A 19687-nucleotide genomic window follows, 5' to 3' on the forward strand; every position below is an offset into this window, starting at 1 on the left:
TTCTGGAAGTTCCAGACTACCTGCTCTAAATTATTCTTATGGTATGTTCTCTGCAAGCTGTTGTGATGTGGCCCAAACATGTCTGCTTTCCTGTAATAGAGGGGACTGTGGCACCTTGCCTCCCTATGACTAAACCATTCTGTCAATGCTCAGAGGAGGAGGACTTTGAAATACCTGTATTTCTCACTGCTGTGTTTAAAAGCTCACACAGTGTATGAATAGTTTGGACTATTCTAATTTGCTAATAGTTAGCAATCCATCTATAGACTTGATAATTGTGCTTTCAAAGAGGCAGTTAGGCTGCCTCATGGCTGAGTGGCTACTCTGGGGTGCTAGTGGATGCCAGGTGCTGATGAGCAAACCATTAAGAGGGAGCCAATTATAGACTTCTAAATAGAAATTGTGTAGATTTAAATAAGCTCCTGGATGAGGTCTGTTCATGTTCTCAGCTTTGCCTTGATGTCTCCCTCAAGTTGTCGTGTAGCTACAGATCAAAGGATCTCTGTAGTTGTAACTGAGTCCCCTCTTACCATCTCCAGCCAATTGTTTGTCCCTGCATCACTCTGTCTAGAAAAAGAGTGAATCTTCAGATGTGATCAATGCACAGCTCCCATTCATGCCATGATCTCCTTAATGAGAGAACAGCGAAGCTCCATTCTTTTACAGAGACTGAATCAAGACCATGTTTATGTCATTTTCTATCTTCTCCTGCCTGCTGACATCAACTCCCAGTTTCACTGTAACTTCATTCTTCATGACATCTCTGTGTGGTGTATGTAAATGCTTTAATATTAAATATTTGAGGCTAGAAGTCATAGATAGTATGAGTTTCGGATTATTAGCAAATGCTTTAATTTCTTTGCTTCATGTCAATCTTGTGTTGTGCGAATTCTTTGATGTCCTTTTTTTGCCATGCAAATGTTGTCTTTGGGAACATACACAGAGATTGTACTTGGCCAGCAAGATCTTATTCTTTGGAGGATCTTTGTCAGTATTCATTCTGTCAGGTTTTGTTTGCACTAATCTTTTGTCTTGAGTTTACTATTTGCCTTCTAGCCGAGGTTAGATGTGGGCTATCTTTTGACTAGCCTGTTGATGAAGAAATATTGAATATGTAGTTTTATATAAAGATGATCTCAGTTTTATTCCCTTCACAACCGTGGTGAGCCACAGCCAAGTGCAGGGGAGGCATGGACAATATTGTTCATTATGATACCAGCTGTAGTAAAGGCAATTGCCTCTGGTACTGCTGGAGGTAATTCCTTCTCCTTTTTGTGGGAGCAAAAGTAATCTACTCTGGGTAACATGTGGCCTCACCTGGGCTCTCCTTTTGTTCATCTCAATTTGGTGCCATGTCAGATATTAGTGTTTTACTTCATTAAATTGCTATCTCATGCTATATTAAAGTGGCACTCTCATAGTCAATATAGGTGTTCTCTCTTCCTTGTGTTCCTAGCAGCCAAAAGCATTCAGTAGACCAAATGCTACCTTCACTAGCACTCACCTAAGCCAGTTTTATCCAAATTCTGTTTCCATTGACACCTGCGGAAATCTATTCTTTTCAGTTGCAAAGCACAAGACTGGCTGCAAGAAAGGATTGGACCTTCTAATGGCAGTTTAACAAGTCTATTGCTAATGAATCAGAAGAGACACCAGCTCAGTCTCCCATACTGGTGACATTGATGAGATGCTAATAGACACCAGCTGCCTTTCTTGGTGCGGAGCTGTGTGGTGTCAACTAGATGAAAAAGCTGGAGTTATTTATATATATTTTTTTTCACAGAAGTCAGCAAATGACAGACACTCAGAAAGGAACAGACCTGCTGAGTAACAAAGGGGCATTCCTTGTGATTTTTTTCTCTTTTAACATAGGCACATTTTGGACACAGAACCGCACTTTGCCAATGGTGATGACTTACTAGCACTGCAGCCACTTTCTCTGTTGGATGTGGTGCTATGACAGTCACTGCAGCTTTTTGGAATTGACAGCGTAATCCCATGGTTGTTATCTTTCCTGACTTCCTCGTCAATCCAATTTAATCACTTGTAGGTATTTCATGTGTTACTCTCTTTCCTCTTCAGGCATCCTGTTCCTGTGGGAAGAGGTCTGTGCTTTAAAGGTCAGAGCTTCTCAGATTAAAGAAGGGGGAAGGAATCTGCCTCTGTCATTTTGGTAAGGGGCTGTATTCTCTTTAGAGCCACTGCAGTAAAACCCCTTCTTTCTGGGGTCTGTGATCAACGTGAATGATGGTGTGTATCTGCATGGCTGTAAGAGAGGGAGCAGGCTTGCTCTGCTCCCAGTGACCTGCCAGGAGAGAAGTTACATATGTACAAGGGGGAGAAGCTGCTGTTGCACAATTTAATTGCCTGATGTTGACTCAGATAGGTCCTGACTGGAGGTCAGCTGTGACGTGCAGCTGGTAGGGTGGGATTCGACTGCTGGGAAGAGAAAAATGCCAGCCCAGATTCTTCAGCGTTGACAAAGTGGATGTGATGATTTCTCCCCTCCAGCTGCAGCAGCTGCCTCTGTGCTTCCTACTTTTCTGCACACCCACAGCAGGAGAGCAGACTCTGCAGCTACTCTGTCTGGACTCTGAGCTGAACTACATGAGACTTAGCTGAGTTTTCTCAATGGTACTTGGGCCATCCATCATAAGACTTACCTTTCAGTCTGTCTTCTGCATGTTACAGCGTCCTGTGGAGTTCAGGCTTTTCCGGCTCTATTTTATTGCAGGATGGAGTGTGGGAACTCGGGGAAGAGGCTGTCAGATCTCTATCTTCCCTCCTGCTGCTAGGATTCTTCACTTAGCTTTGAAAGTGTAGCCAAATCCATATGAGCTTGAGTGACAGCTAATTGCTACTGTGGCCTTGTTTGAGTTCTTCCCCCCACCCATGGTCCAAGGGCAACCCTCACTTCCTATGCTGCTGCCTTTACACAGTTTTCTTACATGGAAATAGCTGTGTGGGGGGTGTTCTCCCTTCAGGTCATTTTTACTGCACAACATCATCCATTGCTATTCTGTCAGTAGCATGTGGTTTCTGCAGGGTGTGGCAGCAGCTCCTGTTTAGGGAACGCTTCGGAATGTAATACACATCTTAGCTGATACTGTTGCTTACAGCAACTGAAAACAGCAAATGAAACACGTCTTCCTTGGGCTGATGGGAAGGTGTGAGAGCCCCCTCACAGCAGAACACAGTGCTAAATAACATGGTGTCTTTACAGTTTTCATTGGCATCCCATGTGGTCTGATCCAAGCTGAAGTAAATTAATATTGTTAGCCAGATTTTGAGATGTGCTGTGTCAAATTTATTATCATTTTACCTGACTCCATGGAGCTGCAGGCTCTGATCAATGGATCAAGACATGTGCCTCATTTCATTGTGGCTTCTGTGGATGTCTCCGTGTCTTCTGCCTATGTGAAGCACCTCTTGAATAGTCACAGGGTAAAACAGCCTCAAGAGCAGAACCTTGTTCATTGAGGTAAAGTGCAGGGGTGGGTGTAGGGAACTTGACTCTAAGATTCCTGCTGCAGGCACAGAAGTTCTACAGCACATTATTTTAGCATGTTATTTTAGCATGTTGTTGTCATTTTGTCAATGACCAGCCCTTCCCTGTGCTCCTTGTTTTCCTGGCTCAGGAGACTTACACAGAACAGTGCATTATATCACAGGGGTGTCTAGAGGGGAAACAGCTGGTCTCTTCAGATTTTTATCCTGAACTGCCCCACAGATAACTAATTGCAGCTCAGTTGCTTCTATTAGCTATTTACCTAAAATTGAGCTGGCTAATGAAAATGTTTCTAATTAATACGAGGCAGATTAAAACTCATTACAGCAAGGTCGTCAGTAATGAGAGATAATCAGAGCACAAATGACCGAGCTTGGAGTAAAATGAAGATGGAGTACAAGCGGCGATCGGTGCTGGTTGTGCATGCACCAGCCAGCTAGAGCAGGGTTCAGCAAGGTGACTGCTGGTGCTCTGCCCTGCCGTTGAGAAAAACTGCTTCCCACTCTCCAGAGCAGCTTGGGGAGCGACTGGCCAAAGAGGTGGACCTCAGTCTTGTGTAAAAATGTTTTCTGAACCAAGTGGCATCCTCACGCTAGATGTTTGTTGCTAGGCCAGCCTTCAGTCACCTATATGAAGCAAGTTGTGAATAGGGGTTTTATCAGGAAGGCTTGGGAGTATGTGTGGCACAGGTGGGATGTCAGCACTTGCGTGTGCTTGTATGTGGAAATTCCTGATGGCTCAGAGGGTGTGAGTTTGCATATCTGTTCAGTGTAAAATATGTTGGCCTTGGTTTGGAAGAGTCCATTGTGATCTCCAGGAAAGTTTTGCACGAATTATGAAATGTGTTTGCTTTAATTTCAACTGTCTGTAGCACTACTGATACAAGGCCACAGCACCAACACTAGATTTCAGCTGTCTGTAGACCTACTGTCTATAGTCCATTAATACTGAGTTTACTGGCCATCCTGCTAGTTGTGTGACTCCTTGTTTCTGTGTTTATGAGACTGAGAAGCAAAGAAGTTGTCGCTTTAGTCAGGGAGATCATCTCCATCCTTCCCAAACTATAAAGCTCTCTTTCTCACTTCCTTTCTGCCCCACTGGCAACCAATGGTTGTTCCAGAATTTCTCAAGGATCTTACTAAGTTATACATGCATACAACTCACACAAATAACAAATTATTATGTATGAGGTACATTGCACCAGGATTTATTCCAATTCCAAATGCGTGGATCTATCCATCATCAGCAGTATGATCAGTGTTGGTATAAGGAAGCATTTGAATGGCAAATATCAAGTGTGCCTAGGAATGAGCTTTCGTGAAAGGTAAGTAGGAAAGATAATACAAAAAGCAGGCAATAACAATTCTGTTTAGAATTGTGTGTCTTCCTGTAGCATCCTTGCTGCCAGTCAGTTTGATTATCAGGCTGCTAGTGTCAGTGAGGGTTGTAGTAGTTTATATTTACTATATGCTTATTCAGATTAGTTGAAAGAGGAGATAACAGCCCCTTAGACAGAACTACACTGTCACTGAAATGGGTTCTGTGTTTTGTATTGCTGTTTTTAAAGCACCCAAGTACCCTATTCACATCACCAGTAGCTACATCCTCCCTAGGCATTTTTACAGATCTTTTGGTGTGGCCACTGATTTCAGTTTCTCTCTGAGTTAAATTGAGGTGGACATTTTTCATTGTTCTCTGGTTTATGCTGTCCTGGGTCATTTATAGCTGTTTCTGCAGTTTTACTAGTCCTGTGCATATGGTCCTGTCATTATCAGGGGTGAAAAAGACTATGACCAGATTTCTTTCCTATATTCTCTGACATGTCTTTTTTCCCCTCCCCAACTGTGTTTTGGAGATACCCACCATGGAGGTGATGACATCCTCTTTTCCCTCTGTAGGGAGTCCAAAGGACAGCCTGGTTCTTCCAGTCCAGTCTCCTACGGCATTTCTGGAAGAGTGTTCTTGTCCAGGATGACTGATAGCATATATGCTTGGGATGCTTCCACGCACTGTGTGCCACAAATTTGTTCGTAGCATCCCAAAGGCTTAATATGAAAGACCATAAGCAGCAGTTCTGTTGTTCTGTGGAAGGAAAGCAAGAGTTCATCACTAATGTCACAAGTCCTTTGACTGGCAGGTAATTTAGTGAATATGGAAGACCCTTGGAAACAGGTTGACCTCAGCAGAAGATTTAACCAGAATTTGGGAACTGGATACACCAGATAGGTTCTCTAAAGGTTTTAATAATGCACCCTGTTTACATTCTGTCATTGTGGCCAGTAAGTAGGGTAATTTTTGTCTTGATGCCTTGAGCAATAGTGTTTAAAGCTCTTTAGACATTTGATTAGCTGTAATGTTCTTATGAGCCTGTAAAATGGAGAATAGCGGTCCTGAGTTTTGTAAAGAGCTTTGTAAAAGCACTTTTAGAGATGAAAAGCTCCATATAAAATCAGGTATGGTTGTTTTATCATAAATATCTAAAGCCTTTCTGAATTCCATTAAGGTCGTGGCTTCTCTCTCCTCTGACAGTGAGTGCCACTGGTTAATGCTGTATTGTGCAAAATGGGATGAAAAAACCCCCAAAAATGGTTATTGTTTCGTGGAATGCCCTCTTTGTGTGTTTATGAGAGAAATAGGAATGGGAGTTTTTTTTTTTCATTATTGCATACAACTTTTCACTCTTAGGCACCAATTCTCTATAATCTAAACAGTCTCCTAACATTTCAGATCTCTTTTTTAATAGACTTTTTTTATATGACATGGTCATATTTCCCTTGTCTTTCTCTGTCCTTTTTTATTTATCTACCTCTTTTTTTGTGGTAGGATGTTTAGAATCCAGGGTGGGGTTGTGCATTCAGTTTATACGTTAGTGTTTTGATATTTTTGCCATTTTAATCTTTTTTATCACAGTCAAACAGTTTTTTTTTAAATTTTTTTTTTATTTTCCTGACTCACTCTGTGCATTGAGCAGGGTGAGCCATCCACAAGAATGTGATCCAAGTGCTGGATGGTTGCAGTTAATTGAAAGCCCAGCAGTGTGTGTGAAACCACTACTACTGGACACTGTAGTAGGAATGTGACAGTCTTACTTTGTCTGTGATTAGGGGAATGTAGTCTGTCAGAGGAACAAGTGCTGCATCTAGACTGTGACCTATCTTGGGGAGATCCAAGAAAATTATAGATAATAATTAAGAAAGTTTTCTGTTAAAAAACCTGGTTGATAAGAACAGAGTCCTTGGAAGTTGCTTTCACAGTCCTGCTTCATATTCAGAGTACTTCTGCCTCTAATGCAGACTGGAGTTTTGTAAGATGTAGAGATAACAGATTTACTTCTGAGACAAGCTGCTTTGTCACCTTGTCTCTCTAGAAGTGCAGTAGCTGGAATTCCCTGGGCCAGCCAGCCAGGGCATCTGTGTCTTAGGAGTTTAAGGCAAGTCAGTTGTGAGAGCATTGTGGAGGATGCTTTGCAGGGGATTTTGTTCTGTTTTGTTCCTGGAGCCCTCTGTAGGGATCGTTTTGTCAAGGACTACTGCATTCATGAGGCCAACCAGTTTCTCAACAGTGTGGATAAATTTATGAGGACAAGCATTTCCTCTCACCTTGTGCTAAAGAGGGGCTATTACTGCCTCCTTCCCAGCAGTGACCTAGATGTGAAGATACACCCTGTATACAAGCGTGTCTACAAGCAGTTGCATTTTTAGCTTTGTGAGTTTTCCAGCCTGTTTTTTCCAACTCCCTTGGGAATGCATGTGGTGTGGGTAATGCACTGGAGCCAGCACCTCACCTACCCTGAACTGGGCTGTTTGTCCTGACACCCAGCACCGCACTACAGCCCCAGGTTGCTGGTGCTCTGCCCTGAGTCATGCTGCAGCCTGGAGTCATTTGATGGGCTCCTGCTGTGCGTGGGAGATTGCAGGACCCTGTGCTGGCCTGAGCTCAGTGCTGGGAGCTCAGTGCTGGGTTTCTTGGAACATATCTGTAAAGAGCCTTGCCTCTGTTTCCTGCCAGTGCCTTTGGCCATGGCTGCCCAGTATCTTGAAGTGTGTGGCTGGCCATCACTCTTCTTCACTGCTGGCAGGGTTTCTCCTCCACAGCTGGAGGCAGTGGGTAGAGTGTGACTAGTGGAGCTGCAAAAAGCTGTTTCTCTGTGATGGGCTGCACTCTGTGCTGTGACAAACAACCAGATGCACTGGCTCCCTCTCTCCCTTTCTCTTTTATCCCATTATTCCCACCCTGGTTTTCTTGCTCTCTCATCTTCTGTTACAGCTTCCTTTCCTTGTTCCCTTTTGGCCTGCTTTTGTCCTTGCTGCACACAGGGAAAGAGAACAGGGAAAGAGCCAGAGCAGAGGCTTTTTACAGCACGAGCTTCAAAGCTGTTGTGTAAAATGCAGGAGGATGATGTGGGAGACTTGAGGCATACTTACAGGTGTTATTTGCAGCCTATACATGTGCGAGTGGTTTTGAGCTGGCAGTATGCTGGGGAAGCTCACCCACCTAGCATGAGTTGCACTTGCCCGTATGTGCCCACTTAGGAAAATGCGTGTGTACGTGTATGTGAGCACGTGTGCATCATACTGTCAAGTCTCATACTGAGGGCAAGACTTGCACATTAGGCTTTCTCCTCACACTCCCCTAGGCCTGTGTTTCATGCACTTGCAGCTCAGCACTCAGTCTGTCCCTGACACATTTCCAAATGTGAGACACTCAGCCTGTCCCATGATGTGACATGGCACTGCTTTGCACAGAGAGAAAGATAACTGCTGAATGGTGTGGGTGTATGTAGTGTTCATGAATGTTTGTGGAATTGTTCCTTTTTGTCACGTATTTCAAGGCATTTGCTGGAATCCATTACCACAGGATCCTGTACAGATGAGGGCTATAGACACAGGATTTGACCTTCAGTAATGTCTGACACAGAAGCCAGAGGAATGAGGAGACTTCATGCAGATTGGTGTCAGGCGTTAACAGGAGATGGGTGCACAGTTATTTTTTGTTATTGATCTGCGTAGGTTTTATTAATGTATCAGGGTAAACTTATATGAAGTTCATTAAATATTATTCAATATAGCTATGTCCTTGACAGGAGGCTTTTCTAGTGAGATTAATAAAGGAAGAATAAATCATTGTCACTGAGGGATGTGGTGGCTGGTATATTCTTGAGGAGCAAAATGAACTGAAAGAGCTGAAATGCAGACCAGGCAAGTGGTTGGAAATGGGTTTTGTCGTTTGGTACTGCATTTTGACCACTGTGAGCACAGCTGGAAAATCTTCTAACACTTAGTTGCTCAAATGGCTGTTATTGCAGACTTTGTTGGCAATGTAAGCAGTAAGACCCAAGACCTGACTGGACTGGAGGGATGTAATTCCCCTTGTGTGTCTAAAAGTGAGGTGAGGAAGATGAAAGACTGCCCATATACTGTCCTCCTCCCTGCCAAGGAGAGATCTTTAATTTTGATTTTAACAGACTCTTCTTCTGAAGTCTCTGGGATGGTATCTGTGATTTTCTTCTCATTTTAATTCACTGCACTCATACTAAAAGTCTAACATAATGTTTGTGGTCGTGATTTTTGTCTTTTGACAAGGAGTTTCCAAACTGTGCATCCATAGTGCAGAATCACAGTGACAAACCAATGCTGCCCTATGGCCAGACATTTTATTCTGTGCAAGGATGGGCCAAAAACTAATGTGCTGTTACTGATCGTGGTGCCTATACAAACAAGTGTAGGAGCATCATGTCCTGGTCTGGTTCAGACCCTTTAAATCCAGTCAGACTCCTAATAATGAACTGATGATGCCCAGAATCAAGAAAGGAAATCCTTGGTTCCGCTTAAATACTGGACAAAAAAGATGTGTATGTGCACATATGCATGTAACAGACAGCAAAAGGGCTTGACTGACGTTCTGGTCTCTTCACAGGTGCACCTGCGCTCTGCTGAGCGCCTCCGGGAGTTGTGCTGCTCCAACCGAGGCACCTTCATCAAGGTGGGACAGCACCTGGGAGCGCTGGACTACCTCCTGCCTGAGGAGTACACCCGCACCCTCAAGGTGCTGCATAGCCAGGCCCCGCAGAGCACCAGGCAGGAGATTGAGCAAGTTATCCGTGAGGATCTGGGCAAAGAGGTAGGAGCAGCCATAGCTCGTGTTGGCTTCTCAGGCCTCAACAAGCCCTGGACAGCTAGAGGAAAGAAAACTGCTGTTTCTCAGCTTTAAGAGATACTGAGGGGAGATACCTCTTCCTTGCTTCTGGGTGAAGGCCATGCAAGTTTTCCCAGTCCATCAATGGGCATTATTGGCAGGCTTTGGTGAGGAGAAGATAACAGAGGAGTAAGGTTGTGAAAGGTGCCAGATGGAAATGGCAGGACTCAGCAGAGCAGTATACTCTGTATGCCAAGATGAACAGGGTTGCTGGAGGTCAGGATGGAGGGCTGTCTGCCACACTGAGGAGTGGGAGCTGGAGGTATTGATGTTCAGGACAAAGATGTATTGGCAGAGCTCTGTGAGGGATGACTGCTCTCCCCTGGCTGCTCTAGACCAATTCCAGCTAGCACTGACAGCCCTTTACTCTCTCGAGCCCCTAATTAACCCCCAAAGAAAATAATGGCATAAATCACTCTTGGTGCTGCAGTCAGGTAACACAGTAGCTCAGGAGTCAGTGCCATCATTAACCCTCAGCAGCCCACAGTACCTAGATCAGTAGGTAAGTGACTGTGTTATTAGATATAAGGGAAGTAACCACAGTAAATTACACAAGGTGTTCTGCTACTTTGCATCTTGCTCTTTACAAAATGTCCCCTCACACTGTAGCCCAGGCAGAGGAGAGGCATTTCAAGGTTCACAACTGATATGGTAAGTATGGAGGCAGGAGGAAACAGTGCACAAAGGTGATGCTAGGGAAAGTGTATGTGAGGGGGAGGAAGACAGAAGGTTGAAGAAGGGAAGCAGTGTGTACATCTATTGTTTCTTATATATAGATGCTTTTGGGGCTGTTTTGGTTGTTCTGGCCTGTCTGACTGTATGGTGAGGAGGTGTGGGGGAAACGTGAGGTAAGTGAAGTATTTGCACCTAGAAGGTATATTATGGGCAGATTTGAATGGGGCGAGTCTGTGTAGTTTAAGGGTCTACATATTGTCTAGCCAGGAATGACCATTAATATTTCTCTACAGTTCAATGGCAGGGTTAATGTCAGCCCCCAGTCTGCAACATGCTGCTATCAGCATTCCATGCTTGTAGCAAGGCTGGTACCAGCTGTGTTACATAGCTCAGTGGATAGATGGAGCAGAGCAGGCTGGCTGCTCCCTGCAGGCCTCTGCCTCCATGGGCTTCCATGTGGCAATCTCCCTTCCAGAGGAGCTGTGGAAAGCCACCCCAAAGTTAAATTACCCACAGTAGGCACCTCTGGCACAGTTTGTGTGGTGTCTCTTAAAGGCTGAAGGTGGTGCTTGCAGGTGGGACCTTTTCACTCAAGTGTGTATTCAGCTGCCACTGATAATCCCTGGTCTCTTTGTGCTCTTGGGAGCTAGAGGAATGCTCCGTGCCTCATTGATTCCCAGTGAAGCAGCTCAAATACAGTCTCTGCAGCAACCTTACCTCATAGCATTCACTTCTTTCACATGGGCAGTGCTGTGCAATATTTAATTTTAAAGTTACAGAGGAGGGAGGGTAAAAACGGTAAAAATGGTGAAATGAAAAGAAAGTAATGGAGAGGAAATGGTAACAAGAGAAAGAGAGCAATGATAAAAAAGATAAATGAAGAAAATAACATGTATAAAAATAAAGGACCTTATAAAATTGGTCAGTATTAAAAGCTGATGTAAATGCCCGTATTAATAATTACAAGGTACCAAATCAAGATATTTAAAACCAGAAAGGATTTGAGAATCCAGTGCACCAAAGCTGTCATTGCTGGAGCCTAGAGGGTTTAATAGGGTTACTTCAGGAACAAATTTAATGCCAATGTAGCTAGATCCTCAGTATATTTTAAATATGCTATACTTAGCTGAAATATAGGTGGCAGAGCAGCAAGATGGAGTATCAGGGCAGAGAAGAGTGCAGAGAGGGATCCTGAAATTTTCCCTCCTGTGGCCAGCATTACACCTGAGAACTTGCAGATGAATTCAAATAGAAGAAAAAATGGCAATGAGGGAACCTTCTCAGAGTGCCTGGGCCTAGTCCTGCTGCTGTCGAATTCTGTCGTAAGACTTCCAGTTCTCCTGTCAGGCCCAAGAGCTGGGCTCTTCAGATGAATCTTAAGTGTAGGCAAGATGTAATTACATACAGCTTGGATCAGTGCAGAACAAATGGGACAAAGAGCAACTGGAAATACAGACATACGTAGGGAGGAATGTGACAAGCTAGCAAATTAGGCAAGAGCTTGCAAAAGGGCAGGAAGATCAAAAAAAGACAATTTCATGTACAGAAGCATTATATTTTCAGTCAATTAGAAATAGTCTGCCTTCTGATGTGACCTACCCCTATGAATCTTATCACAGGCTTGGATGTGTGACAAATGTTTTGTGGGAAAACTGGCTTAGATGGAGACCATACCAATGGGACAGATGTTTGAGCAAAGACAGAGCCTTTGTGTGGTAGATTTATGGTGTTCACCATGACTGTTGTCCCCACACAAACCTACTTGATACCCTGCTGATGAGGGGTCTCCTATTTTAGGCCAGCATCATGGCTGGGGACTGGGAGCTGCAGCATGTAGCTCTGATGTAAAGGCGACTGGCACGTGTTGATTTGGCACAGAAGCAGAAGCGTCATATATGCTGACTAGTGGGTTGTCCTGTCCAACCCTATTTTAAATCCAGGGCCAGTTTGTATACCTATCACATTGGGATAAAAATAATCAGTAGTGAGCAAATGCTGGCTTTTTAATCTCAGCCACTGTGGTTTGGATGAGTGATGGTGGGAGGTGATAATTCTCTGGAGTGTTGCATGCAAGAAGTTGAGGTGGATAGGGTGAGATTCACAGGGTAACACAAGTAGTAGCAGTGGGAGAGGCTGGGCAAAGAAATCTTTACAATAACTCTTGGAAACAATCACTAGTGAGATCACAGAGCAAGAATCTTTTGGGGAGACAGTGGAGATCGTGCAGGTTGGGCTTGTTCTGGGTGTATTCCTTGGAGCATTTGGGAAAAGCTGTGTTGATAAGAATGGCTGTTAAGATATGGATGAAAGAGTCTCTCCTACCTCTATTTTTATCTTCCTTGCTTGAACAAGATTCTGAAAGTGAAAAAAAGGTGTCAAGTGTGGAAAATGAAAGCAAGCTGAATATGTTTTTTCTCTGCAGAACTATTAATGACAGAGGGAGAGACAGCTGGTTCAGCTAAGTGCTCTAACTCAACGAAGTGCATGCAGAGCAGAGCCAGGCAAGCTTCTGGTGAGATGTGGACACCACATATTTATGGAGAAAGACTGATGAGGAGCTCTGGAAAATAAAACTTTCAGAGTGGGTGCACCTTAAAAGCACAAAATCTTTGTGCTTAGAAACTAAAAAAGGTAGAAGAAATTTTGACAGCACTGGGATTAGGGAGATTTCCTCCCTTTGGTAGGTTTGTTGGAAGCAACTGTCATGTGGCTGTGGGATACAGGGATATTGGGGAGGTGATGCCACTCTGTTCTGATTAAGGGCATTTCACAGCATCCCTTGTCCTAGGATGGAGTGGTCGCAGAAGGACTTGTGAGCTTTTACAAGCCCGGCCTTCCAAGTATCCTTTGGGCCTTTGTTGCCTGGCTCCACTGCTGGCCAGTGCATTCCCTAATATAGGTCTCACTTCTCTGCTGCTGTATAATGCTGTCACAGCTGAGATACTGGGACATCTCCTTGCTTCACTCTATATTCTTCTCTATGCCAATGCACACTTTTACCTCTTTCTAGTCCCAGAATACCTCCTTGTATTGCACATTCCAGTGGGCCACAGCCTAGGTCTACTCACTCAGCACCACTGTATTTCTTCTCCTATACTTTTCACAGCCTATTGCTCACCAGCTTCCAACCTATCCTTACACACTGGCATTTTTAAATAAACTTATTGACCTTTTCCCTAAGGCTTCTTATTCTCCCTCTTGATGTGTTTGTCTACTCCATACTCTACCCAAGCCTTAACTCATGTTGGAGGTAATTTTCCTTAGTGGGAGACACTCTCTTCATCCCCATCTGTCACTCTTTCCTTTCAGAAATATCCCAGTTCCTGCTCCTTTCTGGCAGGTTCTCCAGTCGTTGTTCCTGTCTCTGGTGTGAGGTTGTTTGGTTGGGGATTAGGGCAAGGATAAAGTTTGCACTCCCCTAACTGAGGGTGGTGTGTCCCAAACAGGGTCTTTCCCATGTTGATGGGGTGCTTGTGTAGTGCAGCTGCCCCCGTGCTGTGTCCAGGCTGTCATTGCTTGCAGGGGTTGACGGGCTGGTGTAAGGCGTGTGACTAACCATGGGAATGAGTGTTCCTCCTTGTTTGTTGATTTACCTTCGCATCTAACAGTTGCTGAAACTGTTGCAGAGGAGTAGAAATGGTTGAAGCTGAGCAGTCTCAGATGTTATCAAAAGATCACAGGTTAAGATAAGAACAATTTACTGGAAACAGCAATGAGATAAGAAAACAAACAATAACAGCAACAATATTAATAACAGAAGGTATAAGGCAAAGAAGCAATTTATGTGAAAAGCCCCTGTCAATAAACAATACCTGACTGTTCTGTCCACCACTTTAACTCGATTGGAAGGAACCCCATCTCCTTGGAAGAGAGTCCCTTTCTCTTACCACTGGCAATGGCACGAGGTGGTGTCAACTTTAGGGTCCTTGCGACACCCCTCCCTGCTACTGCAAAAGACTAACCTGGTCCTGATTGGAACTAGGGCGCTCCCAAAGTTCCCAAAGTGTTTTTTTGGGTTGGGTACATGAAATATTATTCATCTGTTGTTGAAATGTACCCATATACACCTGAGAATACGGTCACTGCAGTGATACCGCATGGGCATTTGACAGGTAGGGACAGAAATTGTATGGCCATCTGTACTGCCATGGGAAAGACAGAGAATGAGACCACAGCAAGGTGCTAATCCCCAGTGTAAGAGATTTCCCTGTCCTCATACTGCTATGAGAGTATGAGAAATAGCAGGACTAGAAAAAAATACCTCAGTTTCTGTATGGCAGCCTTCACTGTACTAGTGACAGGGAGAAAGATGGACTTGATTCCCTGATTCTTTTGGAATTGTCAATGAGCATTTTAAGCTCTGGCAAGACATATGCTTATTTCTGATTTGCAGAATGATTCAAGTAATGCTCAGCCCTGTGGGAGAGGAGCTAGGCCTTCAGTAGGCTGTTGGGTATTACCCTGTATGTCCTACTGCATCCAAGTTATTCCCAAAGTAAAATGAGCCACTTTCTGTAGCTGGATCCATATGCTCTAGAGAAGTTTCATTTACTGTGCTAGATCACAAGGTCTTCATATCATAATGAATGAAGGTTGCTGCAGGTTTTGTTATGGCTCCAGAAAGCCTTTTCACAGGCGGGTAGTGTTGTCTAACCCATCCAGGATGCAGGACATGTGTCTGCTTCCTCCAGTGTTGCACAGCTTTGTGGTTGAGTGCTCTGCCCACAAGCACTGATGTATGGCACAGTGCACAGTTCCTCCTGTGGTTGCTTGGGGCTATGCATTGATGCAGAATGGCTTTGCTGAATACCCAGGTCTCATGTAGCTTGTGAACCTGGTTCTGTCCTAAAACACCATCTCCAGTAATGCTGTGCCGTGAATGGTCTGCAGTGATGGTCTGTGAAGTCCATCACTGTGCCTTACATCACTAACAGACTCTGGGCAACCAGATGTAGGTCGGCAAGAGCCTCTTTGCCTGCTGTGGGTGTTGTCAGTCACAGGGAATCTCCTCACTCTGCATTACCCTCCATTACCCACCAATGTGGAAACTGAGCTGTGGTGGCAGTTACTCTGGCAGTGTTAGGGGCTGGAAAGTGGGATGGGAAGATATGGCCCTTCTCCCACCACTCTGAGTCTCTTGCAGTACACCCAGCAGGGCTTCCAAGCAGACGTCAATAAAAACCACATTTTTATTAAAACTGTAATGGCAAATAAAAAACCTTCACATTTCTTTCAATAACTTGGGATATAAAAACCAGATTTTTATCTATTATGAAAAGGATTTTGGCCATAAAAAGGTAATTTAAAGAGTCTGAGATGGATGGCAAATAGCATTAATGTCACCCAGAACAAATGGTCCTGCATTACTCAACTGAAAGGCACAAGTGGCTGCCCGTGTAGATCCCGCTGCTGCTGCAGCCTCTGCTGTCCTTGCCCTGCCTTGTCTCTGGTAAGAGGCTCCAGTCACTGGCAAATCCCAGTGTGGCTGCCTCTACACCAAGCCCTTGTGTGGGCAGCAGCTGTCCAGAACTGCTGCTCTAAGGGCAGATGGGGAAAGCAAACAGAGAGCTTTATGTGGCTCAGGTAGTGAACCTTGCTTTGTTTCTTGTGTCCCTGCTCACTCTGTATGCAAGCTCCAGTGTTACTGACCCTTACTGTCGTGCCAAGGACAGCCTGCTGTCCTTACTGCCAGCGGAGCTTGTGAAGAGGGTACTGCCTCTTTCCATGAGTTTTCTCTCCAGTCAGAGCTCCTGGGAAAATTTGGCTGGGTCCTGCTCATCGCAGCCTCTTCCTGGGTACTCTAGGCCCCTTAGACTCAGAGAGGAAAGGTTTTGAGTATAGATTAGGGGATAACCTCTTTTGGCTTCTTTTAAATTAGTAAGATTTACAATACAGGAAGTTGGACAGTAGATTTTCTGAAGGATTGTTTGGAGGGCCTTCTGTAAGGAAGAGAAAAGCTTCAGATAGAAAGTGCAATGGGGAATGGTCTGGTAAAAATAGTTCTGAACTGGATGCTTAGTGACATTTTTTGCTTTCAGTTTACAAATTCTTTAGATGCCTGGGGGTTAGTGTATGACATACCTGCATGGAATTTGTTGGCTCAGTGTCTGCAGATGGTAAGATGTGTTGAGTACAGTTTTCTTAGAGTTTTGATTATACCAGAAGTGTTGCTCTGGAGCAAATACATCTTGGCTGATAGTACACATGGCAGCTGTGTCAGGCTGTATTCAGTGTCCACATCCTGCAGAGGCAGTGTATCTGTTGCACAGCAATGCTCAAGCCATTGGCAGAAAACACTTTTCAGCATGTGGGTAACCCTTCCAATTTCAAACAATTGCTGGAAATTGCAGTCTATAACTGGGATTAATAGTTCTTATTCTTGCATATGGAGACTTTCTTTTTTCAAATGTGTATTTCCTTTGCTCAGCAATCTTCAGGCATTCCTGACACAGCAGGATCTATGTAGGGGCAGAAACATTGAGGTGCTATGTTGCGGGACTGGCTTCTGTTTCAAAGCCCACTGCTGATACCCTCTGAAATATTCTTGATGCTCTCATCTTAGCACAGGCTGAGTTTACTCTGAAGGAGTGAAGAATCCCATCATCTGCCTGCCCACTGATCTTTTAATATCCTACTTGATGCTGCCTAGTTATTATCTCCTAATTTCTTTCATAATTTTACATTTGCGCAGTTACTTGGCTCTTGACCCATCAGAAACATGAAAACATGATGCAGCGAGTCAGGCAACTTTTGGCAATAGGTTATTTGTAGATGAAACATATGACATAAGAGGAAATAAGGAGTTACAGGCCTGACCTTGACATATTTGTATTTTTCTAACACATAGAGTAGTCACATAGTATTTTTATGAATTTATAACATGTACAGTGATCTAATAAGTTTTGGTTTATGGCACTTCTGGGATCTGTCTGACAGGCAGCTCTTGATTCTATGGAAGGATGCTGAAGAAGAAAAAACACTTCAACTCTGCTTGCAAGTTTTCTTCCCTGTGAAAAAAACCTGCTAGGAGCATTGGAAATTCTCCTTATGAGAAGCCACACACTCAACATGCTTTTATGTTTTGAGAATTGAGGCAAAAAATAGAGATCTAAGTTGTCTCAACATTCTTTACACCATTAGTCAGCAAAGTGTGTTTATTCCTTATAGGCAGACCAGCCTGAGGATGTTTTGTTATGTTATATATGCGAACATTAGGCACATTTTGCACTTATTTTCTGTAAGCTTTACATTATTCGGTTTTACAGGATGTGTGGTTCGGAGCCAAACCTCTGAAGCTGTCTGTCACAACTGAAGAAGTAAACTCATGTGACCGATTGCTTGTGCCAGGAAAGCTTAGCTGAAGTAAACCTACAAGTTTCTCCCTTACAAAGCTCACATAACCACTGCATCTCAATTTGGCAAGTTCTTGGAAAAGGCTCTTCAGCACCAATCCTTCCAAATTCCAAATTATTAGTAGAAGATTTACATTAGTTAGCTCATTTTGGATAATGAATGAAAATGAGGTGGTATCAGTTGTGCATGGAGAACAAAGCTATTGGATGTAGCTGATTGGTTCAGGTCTATTAACTGCTATTCCCATTTATCAAGAAAGGCTAGAAGGAGGCTAGAGTGATTAAAATTACCAGGGCTTGTTAAGAGGGGTTATAGTAAAGAAGTCTCTCCATGTAACTTTTCTCACCTTGCCCTTTGTAAACTTCTGATGTCTTTGCACTGGCTGCCAAGAAAACCTATAAGCCATTGCCCTTTTCCTGGTCCATCTTTTGTCCTTTGGATCATAGCCTAATCTCTTCCTCTTCTATTTTGTTTTTTTTTCCTTTTTGTTTGAAAGAGGTGTGAGGCTGGTTCTTAGTGGGATATCTTGGCCAAGGCCTTTGCCAGTCCCTTGCAGTCATTAAAACCAGCTCAGGAATTACAGATTGGCTGCTCCAAGATAAACACTTGAGACAGTGGGTGGTTCTCAGTCAGTGAGCAGGAAGGAATGGAAAGGTCTGAAGCCGACTGGTTCTGTGGGCCTTACCTCTATAACACTGATCACAATGTGTGGACTGAAGTGTCTCCAGTGACTTAGTATCTTCTACCTGATGAGGGAGAAAATGCAGCCTGACCACTTTGGGATACTCTCTCCTGGCTTTGCTCTCCAGAGGACATGTCTAAAGTGGATCTCAGCACTTGGCCTCTCTTTGGTGAGGTGAATCCTGGGTTGTAATGAGGTGCTTTTTGAGATGGTTACAATAGATGGAGTCCATCAAACTGCTTATCTTCATCCACAGAAGCCCAAATATTTTGAACTATAGGAAGCAGACCTACATACCGGTTGGTATTTAGAGGCTCCTATTCCAGAGGCTGACTTTTTTGCTCCATTTTTGAGATGCATCAGCCTGAGGGAAGGAAGAAAGGCAGTTGGATTCTGGCTTTAGAATAGTGGGTTGCTAGATTGCTTGGAAATGCATGTGAATTAACCAAAATTACCCCCCTAGCTTTGTTTCCGTAGCCCACTTTTGTTCTGGCAGCAACTTCTAGCAGTACACACTGGCGATGGCAGAGGAGAGCTTACATTCAAGCTGTTTTCTACTACACCATGGACTGTCAGCCCTTCCCTTTTGCAGCACTTGTCACCCTGCAGTGGCAGTGGTGCATGCTAGGCATGTAAGTGTAGTTGATTTATGTTAACTGTTGAAACAATAATGTTTAATCTGTAAAGTGCTAATCTATTTTTTATGTTGATTATGAATAGGCCAGCTGTGCCTACTTTCCTATTCATAGAGTTTAGTGAACAAGCCTGTTTCACAGGCTAGGTTTGGAGGGTAATTTACATGAGAGCAGACACTGCTTTAAGGAAAGTAAATCAGCTGGGTTACACCCTTGAAGCAGGGATTTGGCAGCCCTGCACTAAGATCTGGGGACAAGGAGAAAAAACATGGGAGGAAGAGGAGAAAGATAATAAGTGAACTGTAGAAGAGGCAGACAGATCAGAGCAGACATGTGAAAAGTAGGGGAAATATGGTTAGGAGAAGAAAGGAAAAGTTGATATTCAGAGGAGAGATTGACAAGAAAGAAGCAGGACTGGATGTGGCTGGTTTAGCATAGGACTTTTCTCTTTGCATCAGTGCAGAGAGCTCAGGGCTCCATGGTTTGTATGACTAGTCATTAGGGATAGCTGCCAGGCATGGCTGCCCACATCTACCAGACCATTCCCCATTGCACTTTCTATCTGACCTAATGCATGGTGCCAGTGACACTGTTGGCAAAGTCAGTTGTGGATTTAATTTGTTGTGCAGTTGTCTCTCT

At 43.9% G+C, this 19687-nt stretch overlaps 1 protein-coding gene across 8 annotated transcripts in view; it reads left to right on the forward strand.

Annotated features, from left to right (window-relative positions):
* ADCK1 (aarF domain containing kinase 1) overlaps positions 1–19687 on the forward strand; it is a 70485-nt gene that overhangs the window by 17291 nt on the left and 33507 nt on the right. For 7 of the 8 annotated variants that reach the window (XM_002200543.7, XM_072930300.1, XM_072930302.1 and 4 more), the window contains one exon: positions 9425–9628. The exons of the other annotated variant lie outside the window; for it this stretch is intronic. In XM_002200543.7, the coding sequence (XP_002200579.5) occupies positions 9425–9628 (204 nt within the window). The remainder of the gene's footprint in view (positions 1–9424; positions 9629–19687) is intronic. 8 annotated transcript variants of the gene reach the window in all.

The sequence above is a fragment of the Taeniopygia guttata genome, chromosome 5, assembly GCF_048771995.1.
Source record: "Taeniopygia guttata chromosome 5, bTaeGut7.mat, whole genome shotgun sequence".
NCBI lineage: Eukaryota > Metazoa > Chordata > Aves > Passeriformes > Estrildidae > Taeniopygia > Taeniopygia guttata.